Source organism: Triticum urartu, chromosome 1A (genome assembly GCF_056163025.1).
Source record: "Triticum urartu cultivar PI428250 chromosome 1A, HENAU_Tu73, whole genome shotgun sequence".
Classification (NCBI taxonomy): domain Eukaryota; kingdom Viridiplantae; phylum Streptophyta; class Magnoliopsida; order Poales; family Poaceae; genus Triticum; species Triticum urartu.
In genome coordinates, this window is record NC_141873.1 from 493,422,914 (window position 1) to 493,449,030 (window position 26,117).

Sequence of the window (26,117 nt, forward strand, 5' to 3'; positions counted from 1 at the left end):
TAAGTCCCGTGGATTTATTGAGGACACGGTAAGCATGAGAGTTTGTAGCATAACCAAAAAATATGCCCTCATAAGCTCTAGCCTCAAATTTAGACAACCGAACACCTTTCTTGAGAATGAAACACTTACACCCGAACACCCGAAAGTACTTGAGGTTGGGCTTGTTACCGGTGAGTATCTCATATGGAGTCTTGTTCAAGCCCTTGCGGAGGTAGAGCCGATTGGATGCATGACACGCGGTGTTGATGGCTTCGGCCCAAAAGTTGTACGAAGACTTGAACTCTGCCATCATGGTCCTTGCCGCATCCATCAACGTCCGGTTCTTCCTCTCTGCAACACCGTTTTGTTGAGGGGTGTAAGGTGCGGAATATTGATACTTGATCCCCTCATCACTAAGAAACTCATCCAAGGTGTAGTTCTTGAACTCGGTGCTGTTGTCACTTCTTATTGTCAAGATCTTTGCATTGTGTTGATGTTGCGCTTCATTTGCAAAGTCAATGACGGTTTGTTGGGTCTCGCTCTTCCTCTTGAAGAAATACACCCAGGTGTATCTTGAGTACTCATCCACAATCACCAAGCAATACTTCCTACCCCCAAGACTATCGAAGGATGGAGGCCCAAAGAGATCCATGTGAAGGAGCTCCAAAGGCCTCTTTGAGTAAATGATAGTCGTGGGAGGGTGAGCCTTCTCATGTAGCTTTCCTTCGATACAAGCACTGCAAGCACGATCTTTAGCAAAACTAACATTCGTTAGTCCACGGACATGATCCCCCTTGAGGAGACTTTGCAAAGATCCCATATTGACATGGGTTAGACGGCGATGCCAAAGCCATCCCACATCAACTTTAGCCATTAGGCATGTCGTGGTCTTAGTGGGTCGCTCCGAAAAGTTAATCACATATAGACCGTTCTCGACATTCCCAATAAAGGCTACTTTAAGAGTCTTGCTCCACAAGAGGGCCACGGTATCGATATCAAAGAAAGTGGCAAAGCCCATGATTGCAAGTTGACGAACGGAAAGTAAATTGTATGCAAGGGACTCAACAAGCATGACCTTCTCGATCATGAGATCATGAGAGATGACCACCTTGCCAAGTCCCAATACCTTAGAGGATGAGGCGTCACCCCACTCGACATTGGTGGGCATAGATGGAATCTTGTGCACGTCCACCATCAAGTCCTTGCTTCCGGTCATATGATTTGTAGCTCCGCTATCGAGCAACCATGATCCCCCACCGGAATCAAACACCTACAAGAGATTAATGCTTGGTTTTAGGTACCCATTTTGTAATGGGTCCTTTGATGTTAGTAACAAGGGTCTTTGGAACCCAAATAGACCATTCAATGTATTCATGAGGAGAACCAACGAATTTGGCATAGACATGCCCATCACTAGCACGACATAACACATAAGAAGGATTAAAGTCACCGACTTTGATGCGAGGAGTGACATTGCCCTTTTTGACAACGCCACCCTTCGCATTGTTCTTCTTCTTCTCCTCGGAGGCACTTTCTCCCTCCTTCACAAAGGTTTGCATGAGAGGAGGAGGTCGTTTGATCTTGTCATTCTTCTTCTTGTTCTTGGAGTCGGGCACGTACCCAACCCCTTCCTTGGCCACAACTCCCTTTTGGTTGATCAAGAGGTCGTTGAGGTTCTTCTTGCCTTGTATGCAAGTCGCAAGACCTCTCTCAAGTTTCCCCTTTAGCTTAGCGTTCTCCTCAACGAGATGCACATGTTCACAACACGGGTTAGCAGCATTTGCATTATCAATTAACATCATACGAGGAAAAGTGGCTTTTTCCTTGGTTAGCTTTACTTGAAGTTGATCATGAGACTCTTTGAGGCTAGCATGAGCACCCTTAAAGACCTTGTGAGCCTTGTCAAGTAGATCAAACTCCTCTTTGAGTCTAGCAAGATCAACCTCAAGTTCGGCCTTCTCGGAGTTTAGCACATGAGAAACAATGAGGACATGATCATAATCTTTCTTTAACTTAGCATGATCAACGTTGTGTGACTCCTCAAGAGACAAACGAAGACCATGCTCTTCCTCAAGAGCATTGGAAAGATCCGAAATCTCATAGGCATAGTCACGACTATGCCCTTCCATCTTAGTGATGGTGTCTTCGTGACCCTCGATCATGTCATTGGCTTCACCAAGTTGTTCCAAGAGAGCAACAAAGTGCTTCTTGGATTTTCCCTTAAGTTTGCCCATAAAGGCCTCAAACTCATTTGCCTCCACATTAGCTCCCTCAAGTTCATTAATGCTATCCGTCGGAGAAGGATGATTAATGATGGTAGTTTTGATGTTGGGGGTTACCTTGTTGGTGGCTTTAGCCATGAGGCACTTGGCGGTGATGCTCTCATTGGGTGAGTCAAAGAGAGACATCCGTGGAGTCGTCGCAATGGCAACGGAGGCCATGGCAACCAACTCATCACCTTCATCATCGTCATCATCCTCATTGTACTCTTCTTGTACCACCAATGCCTTGGGAGGAGTCTTCTTGGTGAAGTTGCTCTTGTTGGGGAATGACTTGGCCTTGTCCTTTCGGATGAGCTTGCCACCATTGTCTTCCCTCTTCTCATACGGGCACTCCGCAACAAAATGACTCACGTTGCCACAATTGTAGCAAGTCCTTACACGTTGCTTGCTCTTCGTGCCACTTGAGTTGTTTTTGCTAAAGTTTGGCCTCGAGTTTTTTTTGCTCCAAAATTGCCTTGAAGCGAGTGCCATGTGTTCATGATACGCATACTTTGTATCTTCGGGGTTGCTCTCCTCTTCTTCCTCCTCTTCTTATTCAACGGTGAGCTTGGCCTTCAATGCAAGGTTGGGCTTCTTTGCCCTTTGAGAACGAAGCACCGCATTGTCGGCGGTCTTGTCCAAAATGTTCATGGCCACAAACTCATCCAACACTTCGCTTGAGGTCAAAGTGTGGAAGTCCGATCTTTGACGAATGATGGAGGACATGGCCTTGTGGTAGGGCATCATTGCCTTGAGGAATTTGCGCTTGATCCAATTGTCATCCGTGTCCTTACTCCCGTGATCTCGTAGTGAGACCGCGAGTTTGGTTACTCTCCGATGAAGCTCACGAGGTTATTCATCTTCTTTCATTGCAAACTCATCGGCCTCATCTTGCACCACTTCATAGTTGGAGCGTTGAATGCTTGCGCTTCCCTGGTAGAGAGAGACAACACAATGCCATGCGTCTTTGGCCAAGGCGAAGGGTCGAAGATGAGGTAAGTCTTCGGGTGGAATTGAATCTTGAATGATGAAGAGAGCATTCTCATTGAATTGATTATCCGCGGCTTCTCTAGGAGTGAAGTTGCTTGGATCATGCGGATAGAAACCTTCTTCAATGATTCTCCAAAGGTTAGTGTACACATGATTTAAATGACGTTTAAAGCGGTAAACCCAAGAATCAAAGTCCTCATTTTTCACAATCTTAGGGGGGAGGACCAGCATGATTCAAATGAGTGGAAGGAACCGGTCCACCATAAACAAGTGGTGGTTCCACATGAGCAAAGATGCCGGTGCCATTTTTACCACTAGAAGAAGGAGCCTTTTCACTACTAGCTTCCCCCTTATCGGAGATAGCATCAGTCACCTTGTCGGTGGGATCATCCACTTTCAACGGTGCGGTGGATAGTTTAAGCCCCTCAAGGAATTTAGTAAACATGCTTTCAACCTCGGTCATCATGGAGGTTTTCAATGTCTCCAAGGCCACATTGAACTCCTCATGAGATATCGAGGTTCCCCCATCGCCCGTAGACAAGGCCGGATTCGCACCGGAGTGTTCCTCCACACCGTCTATGGTATCAACCATACTTTTCGGACAGTAAAGTCCTTAATAAAGAGACGAGGCTCTGATACCAATTGAAAGGATCGATATGGTTGACTAGAGGGGGGTGAATAGGCAACTAACAATTTTTGGCTTTTCTTTAACAATTTAAACTTTGCATCAAAGTAGGTTTTCTAGATATGCAACTAGGTGAGCAACCTATATGATGCAACAAGGATAGGAACACAAGCAAGCAAGTGATATGAAACAAATAAGCTTGCACAAGTAAAGGCACGAGATAACCAAGAGTGGAGACGACGGAGACGAGGATGTGTTGCCGAAGTTCCTTCCCTTTGAGAGGAAGTACGTCTCCGTCGGAGCGGTGTGGAGGCACAATGCTCCTCAAGAAGCCACTAGGGCCACCGTATTCTCCTCACGCCCTCACACAATGCAAGATGCCGTGATTCCACTATTGGTGCCCTTGGAGGCGGCGACCGAACCTTTACAAACAAGGTTGGGGCAATCTCCACAACTCAATTGGAGGCTCCCAACGACACCACGAAGCTTCACCACAATGGACTATGGTTTCACGGTGACCTCAATCGTCTAGGATGCTCAAACACCCAAGAGTAACAAGATCCGCAAGGGATTAGTGGGGGGAATCAAATTTCTCTTGGTGGAAGTGTGGATCGAGGCCTTCTCAACCACTCCCGAACAAATCAACAAGTTTGATTGGCTAGGGAGTGAGATCGGGCGAAAATGGAGCTTAGAGCAATAATGGAGCTTAGGGTTGGAAGTAGGGATGGCAACGGGGCCCCATACCCGCCAAACCCGTGGGGATTTCATCTATTAGGGGGTGGGGATGGGCGAAAAACATCCCCATGGGGATATTTACCAAACTATTTTATTCCCCATAGGGTACAACGGGGATGGAGATGATATCCTATTCCCCGGACCCAATACCCATCGGGGACCCGGTTAGTAACTGTGATACTACGGTCAACCTTAAAATATTCACAAACAAACTTGCAAAAACAAAAAAGCTCTAAAAAACCTCAAACCTATCTCACATCATCACCTCAGCTGCCACCATGACCAAGAAGTCAATACGACCTAGATAGGCATTAGCAGGACAAGGACAACACCATGTATGTATGTTGATCATAGGGTGTCATATTATGTATATGAGTATTTGTTTATGGGGATGGGGACCCTAATGGGGCCCCGTTCCCCAGTGGGGCATGGGTATGGGGAAATTTCATCCCCAGTCATGTAAACGGGGATGGGGATGGGATGATAGGAAATAGATGGGGATGGGGATGTTCTAGGTATCCCCATAGGGGATTATCCCCATTGTCATCCCTAGTTGGAAGAGATAAGTCAACGGGAAGAAGGGGACCCCTTATATAGTGTAGGACAAAGATCCAACCGTTACCCACCAACCAGCCCGCGGCCAGCGGTACTACCGCGCCGGGCCAGGGTACTACCGCAGTGCCGCGCGGTACTACCGCTTGCTACCAAGCGGTACTACCGGGCGGCCATGCGGTACTACCGTACTGGCCCGCGGTACTACCGCAACCCCAGTGACAGCAAGGTCAGATCTGACGCGCAGGAGCTGAGGGCGGTACTTCCGCAAGCGCGGTACTACCGCGCCTCCATGCGGTACTACCGCAAGGCAGAAATCCCCTAGCCAGGGGGGAGGAAACATCCGTGCCTACTTCCGCAAAGAAACGAAAGAAGCAAAAACCCGACACAGTAGTACTGCCGAGGGGCGGTACTACTACCTGACAGCATAGCGCGGTACTACCGCGAAGCGAAAGCGGTACTATCGCGGTAGGTGCGGTTGTAAAAAATTACATCCGCCCCTACTACCGCGAAGGAGCGGTACTAGCCTGGTGGGTAGCGGTAGTGCAGCTCCAGGGGAGCGGTACTACCGTGGGCACCTGCGGTATTACCGCGCCACCGCACGGTACTACCGCTGATGCCTACGGTACTACCGCTTTCCTGGGAGTAGTACTACCGCGACCCAACTCAGCAGCCAGAACCAGGGAGGCGAGAAATCGGAGGAAGCTCCAAGGGAAAAAGGAGGGGACAAGAAGGAGACGTGTACGTGATGATTCCACCCAAACCTTTCCAACGTGGACCCCCTCTTAATAGTATGGCTTTCCTATGACTCAAATCCACCAAAAAGAAACATAGAAAAGACGCCGTCTTCAACAGTCTTCGAGGGGCACCCAACCGTCTTGTGCCTAGCGATGAAATGTCTGGGATACTCAAGGCACACGATTAGTCCGCAAACGCGTTGTCATCAATCACCAAAACACCTTAGGGATAAATATGCCCTTACACATGTCAAGCTTAAATATCTACACAAGAAAACCTTTGATGCTTCCACTGGGAAATATCCTTACCATGATTCGATTCATTACGGAGGTGCCAAATTCTCCATATGAGCATAATAATCATGTCTCGCACGTCATATGGATGGAGGGATAGCAGATGAGGTAACCATTCCTCATTTGTGCCAATAATCAGCTCTATTTTCAGTATCGGCCAAACCTCTACCATAGTATCCCAAAGATGCACAATGTTATCACATGCTATTAACTCGTGAAGTTGTCTTCCTCTTCCTTATCACATATCCGGCACGTAGCACGTCGAGTAAGATGTCAATGGTGCATTCATGCAGAAGTGGCTAGAGTCCCGGCGACGACCTTCCAAGCTATGACTCGCATACGATGAGGCATATAAGCTTGCCAAATCATGTTCCAAAGTTGTCAATTGCTATCCGTGCTAGAACTAGAAGATGTCGGCGCATTAGATACTTATTATTCCTCCATAGAGAACTTATGTGCACTGTGCTACCTCTTGAGCACTGTGTTGGTTTTCCCTTGAAGAGGAAAGGGTGATGCAGCAAAGTAGCGTAAGTATTTTCCTCAGTTTTTGAAAACCAAGGTATCAATCTATTAGGAGGCCACGCATGAGTCCCCCGCACCTACACAAACAAATAAAATCCTCGCAACCAACGCAATAAAGGGGTTGTCAATCCCTTCACGATCACTTACGAAAGTGAGATCTGATAGATATGATAAGATAATATTTTTGGTATTTTTATAATAAAGATGCAAAGTAAATAAAGCAAAATAAAAATGGCAAAAGAAATAGCTTGTTGACGAAAGATTAATATGATGAAAAATAGACCCGGGGGCCATAGGTTTCACTAGTGGCTTCTCGAGAGAGCATAAGTATTACGGTGGGTAAACAAATTACTGTTGAGCAATTGACAGAATTGAGCATAGTTATGAGAATATCTAGGTATGATCATGTATATAGGCATCACGTCCGAGACAAGTAGACCGACTCTTGCCTGCATCTACTACTATTACTCCACACATCGACCGCTATCCAGCATGCATCTAGAGTATTAAGTTCAAAAGAACAGAGTAACGCCTTAAGTAAGATGACATGATGTAGAGGGATAAACTCATGCAATATGATATAAACCCCATCTTGTTATCCTCGATGGCAACAATACAATATGTGCCTTGCTGCCCCTACTGTCACTGGGAAAGGACACCGCAAGATTGAACCCAAAGCTAAGCACTTCTCCCATTGCAAGAAAGATCAATCTAGTAGGCCAAACCAAACTGATAATTCGAAGAGACTTGCAAAGATAACCAATCATACATAAAAGAATTCAGAGAAGATTCAAATATTGTTCATAGATAAACTTGAACATAAACCCACAATTCATTGGTCTCAACAAACACACCGCAAAAGAAGATTACATCGAATAGATCTCCACAAGAGAGGGAGGGAACATTGTATTGAGATCCAAAAAGAGAGAAGAAGCCATCTAGCTAATAACTATGGACCCGAAGGTCTGAAGTAAACTACTCACACATCATCGGAGAGGTTATGGTGTTGATGTAGAAGCCCTCCGTGATCGATGCCCCATCCGGCGGAGCTCCGAAAAAGGCCCCAAGATGGGATCTCACGGGTACAGAAGGTTGCGGCGGTGGAATTAGGTTTTTGGCTCTGTATCTAGTAGTTTGGGGGTACGTAGGTATATATAGGAGGAAAGAGTACGTCGGTGGAGCAACATGGGCCCCATGAGGGTGGAGGGGCGCGCCTAGGGGGGGGGGGGGTAGGCGCGCCCCCCTACCTCGTGCCTTCCTGGTTGCTTTCTTGGTGTAGGGTCCAAGTCCTCTGGATCACGTTCGTTCCGAAAATCACGTTCCCGAAGGTTTCATTCCGTTTGGACTCCGTTTGATATTCTTTTTCTATGAAACTCTGAAATAGGCAAAAAACAACAATTCTGGGCTGGGCCTCCGGTTAGTAGGTTAGTCCCAAAAAAATATAAAAGTGTATAATAAATCCTAATAATGTCCAAAACAGAATATAATATAGCATGGAATAATCAAAAAATATAGATACGTTGGAGACGTATCACACTGCGGCCTGAGAAACATTCTCTTGGGTCCAGTTGAAAAGCAAGGAAGTCCTCATGTTGCCTCGGTGACGTATGGACCTGTCATATAGCCAACACACCAACAAGGTAAAAGTGAGCATTCAACATCAGAAACTCCATTCTTATTCAGAAAATTTGACACTCTATTCGGCCGACAATTCCGCTTCGGGGTAATAGGCCAGAACGACGATCCTGTAGGGATCCATGGGTCCCGCCAAGTCCATATAGAAGCCCCATCCTCCAGCAGGCTTTTCTTCAAAAGAACAAGGTTGTGTTCAATTCCTTTCTAGATAGCAGAAGCATTCTCTACTAAAAACATGTCAGCAATATTACCATCGAGAAGTACCTCACTTTTAATAACCATGCGCAAAGATTTTTTGGCTTATCAAGTACTCGTTAGGCCTACTTAGCCAACATCTCTTCTTCCCTTTTCTACACCCCACCAATACTGATGCATCATTATGTTTAGATCATCGTCCGAGCCACTGAATTAGTAAGAATCTCCTTACTAGACGATGCCATATAGCTTCCGCTCCAGTCCAATTAGCCTCTTAGTAACCCTGGACTACACGATTTGAAACATTCCCTTGTGCATTCTATCTCCTGGCACATAGTCAGCCCAAGGTACATTGGGCCAAAAACTTTCAGAGTAATCTCCAGAAAAAATATGGAGCACTTTGACGGATTTATCAGTTGTCCCATCGCAGTTGCATAAGTGTTCAGAACACCCTTTACAATGGTCGCATGCTCGGCACTAGCTCAAAAAAATAATAATGAATCATCCATCCATCCACAAAGAGGAGATGTGAGAATTGTCGGTGCATTCCGAAAAATGACCACAAGTTTAAGCCAATTGTCCACCATTGACTTGTTCAACAATTCATATTTGTAAAGTCCTAAAAATTCAAAAATCTCCTATTTGTAAGGCTCATTGTCTTTGGCATGGGCAAATATAACAATGCATATATTAAATCATGTCGAATTGTGGTTCTTAGTGTGGAATACCGATGCATGGAGTGAAAGGGCCATGCGTGTCACAGTAATACGTTGTCTAGAACTTAATTAGGTCCTTCTTAGTTGATGTAATTGGTAGGGTTAGCACAATAAACCGATAGGGGGGAGTATACATGGTATTAGCATATGATAATCCCCACTATGACCCTTCATATTGTATTGTTTAGATCCTCCCTTAATTACCCGACCACGTGATGTATTACTACTTACTATCTGCTTACGAGAGAAGTTCCTAATTATATCTTTTTACATATTTAATTTATATCACCATTTGTACTTCCTCTATTTTTTACAATGCACATTTGGTCTCGCTATGACAATTCTTTGACAAAGAACTACCTATTAATATGTAGCTTTTGTGATAAAAAAATCATAACATACAAAAGTACTTTAGAGTACAAATCTAATGGTGTCAATTTTATGTCGCATAAGGTACATCTTAATAATGTAATTGTTGGTCAACAATCTCTCTTATGGAGACTACTATGCAATGTAAAATGGAGAGGATGTAATTCATGTAAAAAAATGCACCGTTAGACATATATACCAGAAATGGATTCACATTTCCTGATTTTTTGCAAATTCCTGGATCCATTTATAATTCCATGTTATTAGGGGCAATACAAATGGGTTGCATACTGGAATCTCCGCGTGCGCAGGGGGTGGAGGGAGCTAAAATACAAATATTTAGGGAGGAGTGGAGGGCAAACAACTAATTTTGTTTCCTCGTCCAACAAAAAACCTTCATAGTGCTACCCAAGGTTGCAAAGGAGGGTGCCCCAAATTTGAACAAAGAGTTGACGAGACCATTCGGGCAACCGGTCGCGGGATGAAGAGACATTGGTGATGAAGTTGCCCATGTCTAGGAAACCCGGTCTTGGGTGCTGGTTCTCACACGAGATGATGCACCCTACACTCGCACGCCTGTGTTCCTCGGCCTAAGGAAGGACATCGACTTGTGGGCAAAAATCCAGCTACATCGAAGGGATCATTGGGTTGCTCAACTCTAGAATTCTAGCCAACCCACATTCCACGGCTCGCACATCTAGCAACCACCCAAAACATGATTTTCGAAAAAATATAAAGTAACTCTTATAACTAAGAACTACAATGGAATTTCTATGAAACATCTTCTCTATGGTATCAATCTTTGCTATGAAATACTACCAAGGCTTCACTAAAAAACTAAGATCGGGTCAAAGGAGTGAAACTGTCACCCATACACATGCACAAACTTGGCTACCTTCCTAGGTTTCAAAAACCCTCTTGAGTCGTCCATCCAAAAAGGATGGACATGCGCGGGTGTTGAATGCACTGAGGATAACCAAATAAGGCATCTCCACAACATGAGAAGAACCATGGTACATTTATTCTCGATAGAATTACACCCTTTGCAAGGTCATTGCTAATGAAGACCATGGCAAACTTTAGTAGCAAGAGATTGGTTCCATCCAACACCAGCCCGTGACTGCCAAGCCGCCACCACAACTTCCCTACACGTAGCCTCGCCCCCCCCCCTCATCATCCCCATTTGATGGCCTCATCGACGACAAGAGGGAGTGGGGACCCGCTTGTCTCATTTTCTTTTCTTTGGGTTTTGTTTCCCTAGCGCATCGACGAGGTGGTGGTGGCGATAACGTGTTGGAATAAGATCTCTCCCTACCACGATGATGTATGATCTGACGCCTAAAGGGCCCGTGGGAGTTTATGTTCCATATATTTTTATTCCCTTTAGATCTTGGTAGTTGATGTGTCTTTCAGGGAGAGCCATTGACTGGTTATTGGTGTGGCGACTTTGATATCTTCTTCCTTGTTGTTTTGTGGCATGATCCAGTTTCTTCAACCCTATGAACTGGTGGCATGGATTGCAGACTTGTACTGCAAGGGGTGATGCTCCAACGATGTTGCTTTAGCGATTTATAAAACTCGTCTCAAGGTGCGAGTGACTATTGCGGCCTCAAGGGCCGAGTGGTATGGTGAAGGCATTTGCAGGTGTCTCTTTCCTTTATTGCTGATTCAATGCAATTTTTAATTTATGATGGAAGGCATACAATTGGAAGAAGAAGAATGCTAATATGATTTTCAATGTTGTTTTATTTCTTATTGATCTTTTTGTGTCCGATCGTTTGTCCATTGTACTGGCTTTTCTCGCTGCTTCCTGGCTCTATCTAGTGATGTGTTTTTTCTTTATCAAAGAGGGGAGTCCCTCAAATTTCGTTGACCAAACCATGTTCTACATACTTTTTTCGACAAAGGGTGACTTTTATTTGCTTAAAATAAAGCATCAAGAGGATACAAACATAATGAGCACACATCCCATCTCTGCGTAGCTAGGATGCACACAACCAACATCAACGCACACACACACAAACCAACACCAACAAAATGGCAAAGTCGTATAAGACCAAAACTATGCATAGGTGAGGCAAAAAGAAAAATCCCCAAAGCAATCATATATGCGATCGGCAAACTACAACAATGACCGTATTCGCACCACCATCTCATGACACCACATGTATGACAAGGTTCTTCAACAGCAACACCTTTAGAAAGGGGGAAACACTCAAGCACCATCATTACCGGATCCAACCAAGAAGGCCAGAATCTAGGTTTTCACCCTGAGGAATCAGTCTGAGCATATTCGAGCAATGCCTTCAACAAGGTAACAACGTAAAAAAACATTGCCATTGCCAGGTATGATCAACTCGGGTCTGACTTAGGCTTTCGGCCCGGAGCTCGAGACCAAGTGCTAGACAACTCTAATTCATGATTTTGTTGCCAGGTAGCACCATCATCGAAGTCATGTGTTGTCACCATCATTTTCCTGCGATCCCAGCAGCTACATACGAAATAACCACTGCCACTCCACAACCACCCCTTTGAGTCAAGATGTTGTCCATAATTTGTATCTCACCGATGAAGTCAACCACCGGATCTGGAGAGATGAGTCATCCCGAAGACCATTTGTGACCACCGCCGTCGTGGATCCGTAGGAAGTCGTTGCGGTACAGTCTGCAATCACCACCATCCGACCGATCGGATCAGTATCACCACCACCAAGTCATGAACCTAGCGTCGCCGGCCAGCCAACGCACGTACGAAAGGCTAGCACCTTGGCGCCGCGATCAACTTCCAGAGAGCCACGACGAGTGAGTCAGCAGCCCAACCAGCGCCTCGGCAAGCCTTGCACGCCCGTGGACGGCCTCATACCGAGCCAGGCATGAAGAAGCCAACAACCGTGCACGGCGCCAGATCTGCACCACACCACTCCATCGCGCACCGCACCAGCATTGCGCATCCACACTGTCCACAGTGCCCACAACGCAAAGCACCTCTGCGCCAACCCCACACCTTGGCCTCGTACCAAGCTAGATCCGGCCAAGTACGTACAACAGTCGCAAAGAGGCCGGCCAACACGAGGGAGGAGGGAAATAGAGATTCGGGCAGGAGAGCCTCGCCGCCGCCGTCGGCGCCCGCGACGGCAGGGGTAGGTTAGCGATCTGAGGTGTCTAGGACCGGCTGCTAGGGTGGCCTCTGGAGTCACCCTAGAGCGACCCGGGAGGCGTGGGCGGTTAATCTCTTCCCTCGACCATGTTCTACATACTACATAAGTTAAAAATAAAGAACCCTTGTAACTAACAAACGTTTGCTGGGAGAGATGACAATTGCAAACCATTTTCATGGCAATTTGTGTAGTCCGTGGATGGCAAGTTTAGCTCGCAAGCTTGGCCAATTCGTCTAGTTTATTTATTTTATTCTTTTTGCCAGAATTTGCCGTGCTTCCTAACTAAATTTGTCATCCTTGTGGCAACTAAAATTGCCACCATGCCCTGCAAGGAATGTCAGCACACTAACATTTCTCAAAATAAAAATGTCAGCACAGTAACATTTCTAAAAAAACAAGTCTTGACCAGCTGCCACCATCCAATAACATGGGACCAGGCAGCTCAGACTCATACAACTACAGTCTGCAGCATTTTAAGGCAGCTTCGGCAGAAGGCAAACGACCAGCGCCACACCCGTCTTGCTGCTTTTCTTTTCACTCCAGTCTCCAGTCGCGTGATCACCCTAGCCCAACCATGCGTTCTACTGAAGGGTTCAGTTCCAGCAGTTCAGTTCTGCACACACGAGCTACAGAAATACGATTACACCCTCATTTGGCTCAGAAAAAGAAGTCGATAAAAGCCTCCAATAGAACGGCCATCCCGTTTTTCCTTCGAAAGGAAAAAAATGGCCTTCCTGTTTTTCCTTTGACATAGTCGCGCCACGCGCATGCATGAACTAGTCCTCCTGGCAAATACTGTACTGCAGCCTGCAGGAACGTGCTGAAACATGCATGCACGCTCGATAGAGCTAGGCGGGCACGAAACCCTCGGCATCATCCGGAAAACATCAGCAAATTATCCCTCCATCTCTGCACCACTAGAACTGGAAGAGCACCTCAGCGGACAGCGATCAAGCGAAAGCCCGAGGCCACGCCCCATTTGCACGGTCCTGCGAACTCACTCGCCCCCACAAATTCAACTACGTGATCAATCTGCTGACAAACCGTTGAACCGGAGGACATCCACGCCGGCGGCCGCGAGAACGAATCTTACTCCGTTCCTACCACCATCTTTGCTATATTTTCGTCTAATAAAAGTAATCAAGCATGTGTCACGCCAATCATCCTGAGTATATATACTACGTGCTTGTAGAACCACTTCATTATTAGCCGCGGACAGAGTTTCACGTGTTAAAAAATAGAGATACAGGTACAGAATTTCTGCCTCTCGACGATCTTGAGCTTTGACCATCACATTTCGGATCTCGCTGTGCCTCCGTCTTTCGCATGCACGTGCGTACCGCATAGTCGTTGACAAACACATGCTTCACAGCACACGCGGGGTAATGACGGGCCTCACGGCGCAAGTGAATTGCCATCACGGTATGCAACTTGCACCTCGTTTGGGAGCACATTCGATTTATTTTTCTGCAAAAAACTGACATGCTACATAATAATGGGCGCACAAGAACTTGTGCTAAAAGGTGACTTTTTTGTGTGTGCATAATTTATTATCGATAAATCTATCCACCAGTCGACTGGTGGTTTGCATCAGGCGCGTACGAAGCGATAGCCGTTCGATCTGCATCCAACGCCCCGCGTCGTCCCTGTTGCGCGCTAGCGCGCCGTTACGCTTGTGCTGAGTCGATGACAGGTGGGCCCCTCCGAAACCGCCCGTCTCGCCCAATGCGCATGATCCCCACTCGCCCCCTCTCCCTCTTCGCCCGCATTTATTTCTTCCTCCTCTGCTGCTGCGGTTTCCATTCCAGTCCCCTCTCGCTCCCCCTCCCCCTTGTCCGCGACGGTTCCTGGTGGTGGCGCGTTCCGGTTCGCGGCGGACAGCGTCTGAATCTGCGGTGAGGAACGCATTCCCCACCTCTGTTTCCTTCCTGTTTTGCTCTGCCGCCGGTCCGCCATTGATTTAGGGTGCACGGAGCCTTCGAATCCGGTGGTTTGTTGTTCCCATTGGGTTAGATTAAGGCCGGCTTCTAGTTTCTGAGTCGGCGTTGAGCAGCGCATCCCCCTCCCCCCACCCACACACCCGCCCCGCTCTGTATTTCCTGTTGCTCCGCCTTCATGCTTCACCGTTGATTTTTGGTGCTCGGATCCTTCGATTCTGGCCGTTGTTGTTGCTATTAGGTTAGATTAGGTCGCCTTCTATTTCCAGTTCAATATGGCCCGGACATCTCGTTTAATTTGTGGTAAGCGTGGGTGTGGATACGTGTTAGTGGTGGCAAGCGTGGTCGGTTCTAATAAGGATTTTGGTCTGGTGTTAGTGTTGTGGATGTGGATGTTTAGGAGATCCAATAGTGTTTGGTGTTTATGGATTTCAAGTTGTGCATCAGTGGCTGAGTATTTGAAAAGTGACCCTAAGTTTTTTCACATAATGTTGTTTTATGTTGGTTTTTGTTTGATGCGGTGTGTCTATTGATTAGGCTTTGTGGTGCTCCAATTAGCATGTTTACAATGCTTGATTTTCTTGTGATGTCTTGTTATGTTCAAATATCATGATGTTTATATTGAACTTGCCAATGACATTTGCACTTAAATTACCAGATGCTGAATCACTGCTATTTATCGGTGGTGTCTTGTTATTGTTAAATTATCATGATGATTGTATTACACTTACCACTGTCATGTTACTGTAGTTATCAGTAGTTTACAATGCTTGATTTTCTTGTGATCTCTTGTTATGTTCAAATATCATGATGTTTATATTGAACTTGCCAATGACATTGCACTCAAATTACCAGATGCTGAAACACTGCTATTTATCGGTGGTGTCTTTGTTATGGTTAAATTATCATGATGATTGTATTACACTTACCACTGTCATGTTACTGTTGTTACCAGTAGTTTTCTAGTTTAACTACATGCAGCACAATGCTCATTTCTCATTCATTTGTCTGGTTGTTTTATTAATGAACATGTGCGAATGCTATTTTTTATCAGTGGTAATTTGGTTGTAACTTGCCAATTGCATTGTGCCTCAATTATCAGTCACACATGCTTTTGTATACCTGTGTCATCTGTTTTAATTTTTTTAGCAGGTGTGATGAATCAATTGCAGTTTGCTTGTTTTCTTTTATCAGCTGTATTATTGCTTTGTCAAACACCAGTTTTATAAATGTTGCAGTTAAATGTGTTATCAGTGTTTCAAAGTCATCTAATGGTTTCATTCACTTTCTTTTTTCCTATGTGTCAGGGAGACAATGCCGAGGAAGCGCAAAGGAGATGGTGACGGAATCGATGAGGTTCCTTCGAAAAAGGCGAAACGCCCTCCTCCGCGGAACAGAGCCTCACCCAGTTCGCTTCTTCTAGCATGCAAGGACATGAATGATGACAGGAAGGCTGCCATTGATGATATGGATTTAACTAGCCTTCGGAATATCCAGTGTGACCATCTATTCAACAATCTCATTGTGTGGATTGCTGATCTCTACGAACCCAATTCGCGTGAGGTGGTCGTACCAGGCCGAGGCAGGCTTCCGGTCAATGAGGAATATGTGCATCGTGTTATGGGCGTGCCGCGTGGAGGGAAGGATGTCCCTTACAACCTCCCTACTGAAGCTGATATTGAGTTAGGGCTTGAGTTGTTTGGTGAGCTTGGATATGCCCCTAAAATGACTGATCTCGTTGATCTCATAAAGGGTTCTGAAAATTCTGATGATACTTTCAAGCGTATGTGGCTTCTACTTGCGGGGAATACAGTCATTGCCCCTACCACCTCCAACAAAATTAGCCCCCGATGGTATGCTGTGCTGGTAAGTTTTTTTGTAATCATGTCATTTTCTTTCTTGTGTGCCTGATAACTTTACTATATGTCAGTGTGGTAACTTTCATATTTTTTTGTGGTGCATTCGGTGAACTTCAGTTTCTTTTTGTTTTTTAACTTGCAGCGAGACATCGATGGTATTAAAAACCTCAATTGGTCCAAATTTATTGCTGATGAACTACACAAGGCGCTGCTGAAACGCAAGCCTACCAGGGGTTGCCTTCTCTTCTACAATGTAAGTGACGATGCTTTCCTCTTACTTTCTCTTTTGTCATTTGTCATTTCTTTGTCATATTGTGTCTGATTTTTGTTTGTGTTTACCATGACGCTTGTATTTTTCTTGTCAGCTACTGTACATTCATGTGATTGATCTTTCTGGACTTGGCATCGTATTGCCTGATGGTCCTTTTCCCATCAATGTCTGGACAAAGAAGCTGATAACACTTGTCCTCAACAAGGATGCTCAGGCTGACAAAGTTTCTTTCGGGAAACTACCGGTAATCTATATCTATGTTTTTCAGTTCACACACTGCTTTGCAACTGCATTTTCTTTTCATTGTTTTTTGTTGTTACTTATCTGACATGTCGCTACATTTTTTCCAGTTGAAGCCTGAGTTTGGCATGAATTTCTGTCTGTTTGGTGGTCTAGAAGGTCTTGACAAGTTTATGCGTGTTCATACTGCCCCAAGCTGCAGTCATGAGGTGAGCATGTAACCTAGTTTCTTGATTTTTTCTGCTATTTTATGTTCTTTCATTGGCTGATAACTTATTTGTTGCACTAAATGTGGTGACCCTCTTTTGATGCCAACTTGACACTCTTTACTAATTTGTTTGTTTCCAATGTGGCATATCCTCTATAAAGGATAATAATTATGATGCAACCATGTGATAATTCTTAGTGTAATGCCTTGATAACTTTGTTGCATTCCTGTGATAACTTGATATCATAATAACTTTGGTTGCATTTCTTTGTGATGATTCTTAGATAACTTAAGTTTTTTTGCTGATATCTAACTGTGATGTTTTAGCTTTCTCGTATATTGATCTTCATTTTCATGGTGACTGAATTTTTGCTAAATCATGAATACATTCATTTGTTTACTACAATGACACCACACATTTGTTTTTGGTATTGTTCTTTTGTGTGTGCTTTTTTATTAACTCACGATAACTTATGTTGCATTTTGGTGATAACTTACTAGTTATTTCTATTTTTTTGTATTTTTATGCTGAACAGAAATTTGCCAAATCAACTCAAATAGTTGCTCGGTTCACATCCGCCATGGCTGGCATCATAGGCAATCTTGTGCAATCATTCACCGCTTTAGATGATGAGGGCCATTCAGATGCATCCCGTCAGCTAGACGCTGGATTGAACGTTCTCTCTTCTGTCGCCCGTACGACGTCAAGGACTACGCGCTCATCGCAAGGAAAGCGGCCAGAAAGCCCTGGAAAGAATGTTGCTGAAGATTCTGACAATGATGACGAGTATCACGGAGGCAATGATTCTGATTCTGACACTGACTCCGATGATGATGATGATGATCTGGACTATCTGGTTGTTCGTCGTCGCAGTAAAGATCCTTTTGTTGCTTCGGGAAGTGGTACCGTGGATGTAGATACGGGCAGCGGTCCAGCTGATGATGACACCACACATCTAGATGGTGTAACTGTCAAAGCTCATGATGGCACAGGACCAGATGTTGAAGACACGCCTGTCCGCCCTGTCGATGATAACCTCAATGAGTCTCAGATCATACTCACTAGCACATCTCATGCAGCATCCATCGAATCAGGTGATGGAGGGCTTAGCCAGCAAGGTCTGACAGATACGCAAGCTGAGGCGGCCACTGAATCTTCTGTCAAGCGGTGTGGTACTCAGCTTGTGAAAAATTTGGCTTATCAGAGGCGCAAGAAACTGAGGCTGACATCACCCTCCCGTTCAGCTTCACCAACTGTGCCATCACCCCCCCCCCTCGTCCAACTTCACCAGTTGTGCCTCCCAGCCCATCGCAAAGGCCGTCTTCACCAATTGCACTGTCAGCATCTGAGATTCATTTAGATGTGAAGAAAGTTGTGGTCCAGGAGCTTGGTATACCTGTGGCTGAAAAGGGAACTGGTGTATCCGTCCCACTATCCACCATGCGGAAGGAGGCCCCACGCAGGTGAATGATTATTTCCATGGTCTTTTTTATCAATTATGTGCTTGAAACAACATGGTAAATACAGTTGTTTGAGTAAGGTAGTTTGGGTAATTTCATGCTGGTAATTAACTTGCTTTTTTTTTCCTTTGCAGGGCACCCCGCAAACAATCTGTTGCTGCTAAGGATTCAGGGATTGAACCAGTGAAAAGGTATTCACATTCTTACTTTCGTTTATGTCCAGTAGTTCTTTTCTGATTTTCTATACTGTTCTCATGTGCATTGAAACTTTATTTTTGTTTTACACATACCAGCAAGATGGTTATTTTGTTATTGTTGTCTGATAACTTATTTTGATGAACATTGATAACTCAACTTTGCCCCCCTGATAATTTAGAGTTACCAATCTTTATAGGTGTATGTGCTTGTAACATTTGGTTATTTTTTTCATTCAATGCACCTATGAAACAAGTTGCTGCTGCAAAGGGTTCACCAAGTGTATCAGGAAAAAGGTGTTCACATACCTTTCTAGTTTGCAGTTATTCAAAACTAATTGCTGGTTTTTTTGTTCATATCATTTGATAACTTTATATTTATAGTCCTTGATAACTCTATAATTTTTTCCCTGGATGCTACTTATACATGAAGTATGTGACATGTTTTTTTGTTTGAAACATGTGGTAACTTAGGTTTGACAACATGTGTAATCTCACTACTACCCTTGTGTACCCATTTTTCAGTCGTTCAAAAGATAAAACTGCTGTGACAAAAGTGAAATTTGCCAAGACCAGATCCTCTCCACGACTAAGGGCAACATTGTCGCAGACAACGTCATCAGAGACAACAGAAGTTATCCATCTTGATGAATCACCCATGGCGACATCTCCGTCTGAAAAAGCAGCAGGATCTAGCAAGGGCGCATCTGATGCTGTTGCGGCGACATCGGCTGGTGTTTCTGATAATGCTGTTTTTCAGCTTGCTGCAGCGGCAACTGTTACTACTGTTGTTGAAGATATCGCCAGCGTGGCTGTGGCTGTTGAATGTCAAAATGAAGTCGTCCCAAATATAGTGCATGATGGAGGTGAAGGTATTTCTGTTAGCCATCGCCTTTGTTTTTTTGTTTCTTATATTTTATGATGTTTTATGTTGACGATGTGTTGAATCTTTTTCCGCTGTAGCCATTCATGACACTGAGAAAGTTGTGGGAGGTACCCCAGTCAATATGCCTATTGATACGGCTACAGCTGGAGGTCAAGAGAATGATGCCCATAATCCTGTTGGCACAGGTTGGTAACTTAACTTTCTTATGTTGATAACTTGTCTGTTTAATCCTTGATAACTCAAGTTAATGTTCTGGCACTAACAAATACAATGTCCTCTACATGTTTTCCTGATGCATTTTTTCCTTATTTGTGTGTTACTTGTGGTGTTTGAAGCAGTAGCTGACCCTACGTTGGAGTCGAGCACCCCTGGAGCTGGAGAATACGATGGTAATTTTACGCTACCCAGCTGCTCTATTGGGCTTGATGCCATCTTTGGTGCGAGTCCACAAGTGCCACCATCTACTGAAGCAACTCCAACGGCTCAAGCTGCACTAGCATTGGCTCAAGTACCACCTGCAGCACCACAAGCATCGGCGGTGGTGCCATCTGTTCAAGTACCATCTGCAGCACCAGAAGCACCTGCGGCGGCGCCATCTGCTCAAGTACCACCTGCAGCACCAGAAGCACCTGCGGCGGTGCCATCGGCTCAAGTACCATCTGCAGCATCAGAAGCACCTCCAGCGGCGCCATCAGCTCAAGTACCACCTGCAGCACCAGCTACTGGCCCTGTCGCCGTTCTAGGGCTCGCATCTCCTGTTGATGCTGGCTCGAAGGGCAAGGCAGTGGTGAAAGTTACCAAGGCGCAACCGGTTGCTTGGGCTCCGCCACCCAACTCTGGTAAGTGAAGACCTTGTGTCTTCGCTTTTATGCAGCGAGAGTGATGGATTGAGATATGTCAGCGTACATCGTATTGTTTGTGCCTTGGTGTGCTCTTTTTATTTATGTGTTTGGAACTTGCTATCATTCCATGTGTATGGATGAATGTAATACCACTTCTATGCTTTTGTGTGATGTAATTTAACACCTGTGCTTTCAGTACCCGGAATGTATAATTCTGTTGTGCCCGCTACAATTTTTTGTACGATGCTAGCATAGACGATAACCTCATCCTCTTTCCCCTGGTAACTTTGTCAGTTCCGAAAGCCGATGTTATCCGTTACTGACTTTTAGTAGGCGCGTGATACGTACATCTCCTATCATTGCCTATTTATTTTCCTTAATCGATTGTCATGCTTACAAAACAATACTGCACTTTTAGTAGCAGGTGTGTACTCTTATTCTGATAAGTCTATATGACACTATCTTGGTAACTCAAATGTTCAAATCCTGACAATTTACGAACCATTGACACCATAACTCCAGCCACATATGCATTCTTTACCAATTATGGGCTATACAATTCTTTTTGGTCTTCTTTTTACATGTTATGATGATTTGTTGTGCCGGGGTACTGATCCACGGGCACCTATGGGACCGGCGGACCGGGTCCCTTTCGGTTCGGCGGGGGTGGAGGTCGCGCAAAGAGCAAATCGAGGCGATGCACGCGAGCGATTTACCCAGGTTCGGGCCGCACGGATGCGTAAAACCCTACTCCTGCTTTGTGGTTTGTATTGATTTCTTGTTCGAGAGCATGGAGTGCTACAGTACACACCAGCAGCTAGCGAGGCCGAGCGTGAGTGTGTTTCGAACCCCCCTCTACGTTGCACACGGGCCTCCTTTTATATGCTCAAGGGGTCACCGACAGGAGGCAACGGAGGCAAAGGGTAAAAATGGAAAGGTGCTGTGGTAGGTACAGCTACCTGCTACAGTGTATCGTACCTAACCCTGACGGCAGGGGACAAGGGCTTTAAATGCCCGTTTGTGTTGCCTAAACAGTGTAAAAGGGACCGTCAAGGACGCCACCGCTCGCCACGATAGCAAACTTGTCAGCGCCGCTTGCCACCGCACGCCCCTGGCTGCACAACCTTCTGCCACGTGCGCCTGGAAGGGCCCCAGAGCGACACGTTGGTGGATGTGCTGGAGCGCGGGCCCAGAGAGGTGGTTTGCCGCGGCAAGCGTCTTGCCGTTGTCGTTGTCTTGTCGCGTCCGGGAGCTTGTCGCTCACCGGGCCTTGCCGGGACGCGTGGTGCGCCGCGGCAAGTTCCTTGAAATGCCTTGGGTGGCCTTCCCGGCAAGCTCCTCTTGCCGGGGTCTTGGGATGCTTTTGTTAGCCTTCCTGGCAAGCTCCTCTTGCCGGGGTCTTGTCTTCTTGGCCTGGACACTTTGTTCTTGAATGGCTCCAGAGGAACCACGGAGGATCTTGGCGGTCACCTGGCAAGCCTTGCCGCGGGATGCTGCGACTGCCCGTGCACAAGTTCGGGATACTAGGGTACCCCTACTCTAGTACACCGACAGGAGCCCCCGGGCCTGGGCCATACACGGTGCCGAGCGCTGTTGGGCCAGGCCCAAAACAGGGTACGGGCACGCGCGGCCTAGGTTACGCCGTATCTCACTCCGTATCTACCGCGCCCTCCCTGAACGGCACGCGTTGAATGCGGCGTCGTGGGAGAGATCGTGGGTGGTTTCTTTATTCAGAAATGCGGAACGTCCGCTCCCTCCCTCTTTATAAGCAGGGGAAATAGGGGCAGTTCGCCCACTTGCCCGTTGCCATTCCAATCTCAGAAATCTCCGCCGCTCCCTCGCCTTCCCAAAGCTGAGAGAGAGAGAGAGAGCAGCGCTCCGCCCCCCATCGCCACCAGCACCACCAGCGCCGTCAACCTCCTCCACTGCTTCCGCCATGGCTCCGAAAGCCGACAAGGGGAAGGCCGTGAAGTCGACCGAGGCGCAGCGGCTCGCGGCGCTACGAAAGGAGCGGTCCGTCTTCCCCCCCAAGCTTGGCGCAAAGGAGCTGAGGGAGAACTATTACCTGTTCTGGTCGGCGGAGACGCGCGCGCATCCGCGCACAAAGGTACTCCCCGCCGCCGCTTGGAAGAAGGCTCCGAATGGATACCCCTTTTTTGCTTTGTTCTTCTACTGCGGGCTCTGCCCGCCTTTCTCTGATTTCTTCTGCGACATCATAAACACCTACGGATTCCACCTCCTTGACTTCACCCCCAATGCTGTCCTGACAATGGCAGTTTTTGCACATCTCTGCGAAAACTTTGTCAGAGTCCTTCCCAACGTAGCCCTCTTCCGCCACTTCTTCATCCCCCGAGTAGAGAGATGAGAGGCTCTATCCGGCGGAATCGCCTGGATCTCAAGGGCCGGCAAGAAGGAAACCTATCTGGAGGGAGAATTCCGCAGCAAGTGGGAGGAGTGGAGAGCTGATTGGTGCTGGATTGACGAGGAGAGCCCGCAGCCATTCACCACCCGGCGCCGAACCCCAGTAACCCGCGGCAGCGATTGGAGTGACGTGGCCCCGGAGGACGACAAGCTGAAGATTGCTGTCACCAGGATCTTGCGCCTGAGGCTTGCCGGGCTTACTGTTGGCGCAGACTTCCTTCGCCGCCGCATCGCCCCCCTGCAGGAACGGGGGAGGCCCACTTGGGAGTTCAAGAACGCGGCAGATATCATGAGACTGCGGCCGGGCCTCAACTACAACTTCACAGTCCTGGAGCTCAACGCGATGCTGCAGGAACTGTTCAAGTATGACCCCCAACATCCCGAGGTGTTCAGGTTGCCGGGGGGCGTCGTGCCGTTGTGCAACAATTCCGCGCTCGACCGCATCCGTGCAATGATGCCGGAGTGCGACTTGCACGGGATTGTGCCAACTTGGCAGGAGCCTGCGGACGAGGTCGTGCAGCAGTTCTTCGACGACTTGGTGGAAGTGCCGATCCGCGCCGACGAGAAGGACGGCCTCACCCGCGATACCACGGATGCGGAGATGGCGCTCATCGCCACTAGGCTGGAGGAGGCAGCGGCAGCCGCAGCTGCAGGTGAATTTGGGTTCACTATGGAGGAAGCAGATGCAGCGGAGGCGGCAAGCCGTGCCGAGCGAGGGGAACCCGCCGGCAAGAAGGAGCTTGCCGGGCGTGGCGCCGAGCCGAGCGAGCCCGCCAAGGACACGAGCGGCTCATTGGAAATCAACTCCTCTTCCACCTCGTCTTCAGACAGCCCACCGCAAGCAGAGCCTCCATCCCCACCAAGAAGGCGTCTCCGCAAGGTCGGTGACGTGGCGGAGCGGCAAGCGGGTCAACAGTCGCCACGCCGCGTGACACGCTCCACCGCGGCAAACACCGTTGCCGCGGGAGCGCCTCATGCTGCGACGGCAACTGGAGCGGAGTCTAGCCGGACCACCGCTTTAGTTCCTGCCATTGCTCATGCCGCGCCGACAGCCGGAGCGGGGTCATCTCAGACCGACGCCACTGCTCCCGCCAAGCGGCCAAGGGAAGCTTCTTCTCCGCCTCCTCACGCCGGGCACGCGCCGGGCTTCGACTTCTCCACGTTAAGCTCCGACGAGGAAGAGGAAGAAGAGTAAGCTTCTCTTGCTGTACTTGTAGTTCTTCAATTCTTGCTGTTGGTCTTGTTTCTCACTTGCTTTTGTTCTGAACTTGTTCCTCTTTAGGACTCTGGCCCAGAGAGCGGCAAAGAGAGCCAAGGTCCCGGTGATCGTCATCGAGGACGAGCCTACTGCGACAGCAGGTGGCGCGCCCGAGACAACCTTGCAGGACCCGGCGACTTTTCTCCAGGGCAGCCCCCAGCGTAAGTGTTTGATTTGCTTTCCGCTGCGAGGCGCGCATGGGTACTTGTCTTTGCTGATATCTGCTTGTTGACTTGTGTAGGAGCCGAGCAGCCCCACCAGGAGCCAAGGGAGAATTCCCCGACAAGGGAGAACTCTCCGGCAAGGGAGGGCTTCCCGGTAAGGGAGAAGTCTCCGGCAAGGGAGGGTTCTCCGGCAAGGGACAGCACCAGCGGCCCCCCGACGGCGGAGACCACTACTGCAGAGCCTGGTGCAGGTACTCCTCTTGCTTCAAAACTTCCCTTGGGTTCTTCTTCTTTTGATCTTCTTGAGTTTTTGCTGGATTTTGCTTGACTCTTCTCCCCTTCCCGGCTGTCAGACCCATCTGCTGCGGAGCGGATGGAGACAGAGGTCGCCGCCGAGGACGTAGCCGGCGCGGGTGATCCCGCCGGCGCCGAGGCCGCCAAGGCTGGCGCCACGACGACTGGCGAGGGATCTGGCGATCGTACTGACGGCCCAGAGGCCGCAGGAGCGCCAGGCGCTACACCGACCGCCAACCCGTCCGCCGAAGCCGCAGCGCCAAGCACCGAGGAGCCCCTGCCGGGCGTTTACTTGAAGGCCGGCGAAGGCGTCTTCATCAACCTCCCCTGGGCGTCAAGCTCCAGGGTGCCGGTCGAGGGGGAGATCTTCGACGGAGAAGTGCTTGCCTCCGCGGGGTTGAAGCTGGTCGACGCGCCAAGCAGCAGCAGCAACGAGCCCGAAGAAGAGCGGCTGCTGCGGAAGTTGATGTCGCTCTACCGCGCGCGGCAAGCCAAGCTGGAATCCCGCGAGGCGCTTGTCGCGAAGGCGGGAGCAGACATTGAAAAACGCGCGGAAGAGCTCGGGGGTTTCCACCGGGAAGCAGTCCGATCCCTAGCGGAGGAGCGGGAGCAGCTCGCTGAAGCGCAGAAGGCCTTCCTCCTTGAGAAGGCCGAAGTCGAAGAGCGGCAGCGACTTGCCGCTGCGAATCTAGCCGCGGAGGAGGGCGAGCTGGCGCAGCGGAAGGTCAATCTCGACTCCCACGAGGAGGAGCTTGCCGCGCGTGAGGGAAAGCTCGGTGAAGCCCTCAAACAAGCAGAGGCCGCCGCCGCCGCCGCCGAGGCCGCCAAGGAGGAGTTGAAGACGAGGGTGGCGCAGCTAGAAGCCGATCTCGCCGAGAAGGGCAGAGAGCTCAGCGTCACCAAGGTCTCCAACGTGGATCTTGAGTTAAAGCTAACCACTTTGACCAAGACTCTGGACAGCGCCAAGAAGCGAGAGGCGGCCTTGAAGGAGGAAATCAAGGCCGACAAGGCGCTGCTGGAGAGTGCTGCCGCCGCCCAGAACGCCTTCAGGGAGACTGTGACGCACTGGACGGAGAGTCTGGTGAACGCCGCCACAGATATCGACAAGGAGCTGGCGCAGCTGGGGATGGAGGATCTTGGGTATCCCTCCGATGACAACCTCCAACCCAGCGCCAAGCTCGTCCTGTTCTTCAAGGGCGTGGCGACGGCCCTCCAGCGACTCCGGGAGAGGATCCTCAAGTAGCTGGCCGACGAATCACGCAAGATCTGCGCAGGAGCCCTCCAGAAGGTGTTGATGAAGGTGGCCTTCCGCAAT

The 26,117-nt window shown here is 48.1% G+C and overlaps 1 protein-coding gene across 1 annotated transcript; it reads left to right on the forward strand.

Moving 5' to 3' along the window:
* The first annotated feature begins 18,723 nt into the window (after nucleotides 1-18,723).
* On the forward strand, nucleotides 18,724-20,670 carry LOC147991913 (uncharacterized). Its single transcript, XM_087539299.1, has 6 exons — nucleotides 18,724-18,746; nucleotides 18,878-18,934; nucleotides 19,178-19,234; nucleotides 19,463-19,809; nucleotides 19,901-20,008; nucleotides 20,162-20,670. Exons 1-6 carry the CDS (start codon nucleotides 18,724-18,726, stop codon nucleotides 20,668-20,670), a joined length of 1,101 nt encoding a protein of 366 aa, XP_087395425.1.
* Nucleotides 20,671-26,117: the final 5,447 nt, after the last annotated feature.

Bases quoted from the DNA above. Each gene is read 5' to 3' on its own strand.
- LOC147991913 (XM_087539299.1), top strand. From the start codon at position 18,724: ATGCGGAAGGAGGCCCCACGCAG. The intron at 18,935-19,177 runs GTATTCACATTC...TTTTTCATTCAA, and splicing joins GGGATTGAACCAGTGAAAAG to TGCACCTATGAAACAAGTTG. The intron at 19,810-19,900 runs GTATTTCTGTTA...TTTCCGCTGTAG, and splicing joins AGTGCATGATGGAGGTGAAG to CCATTCATGACACTGAGAAA.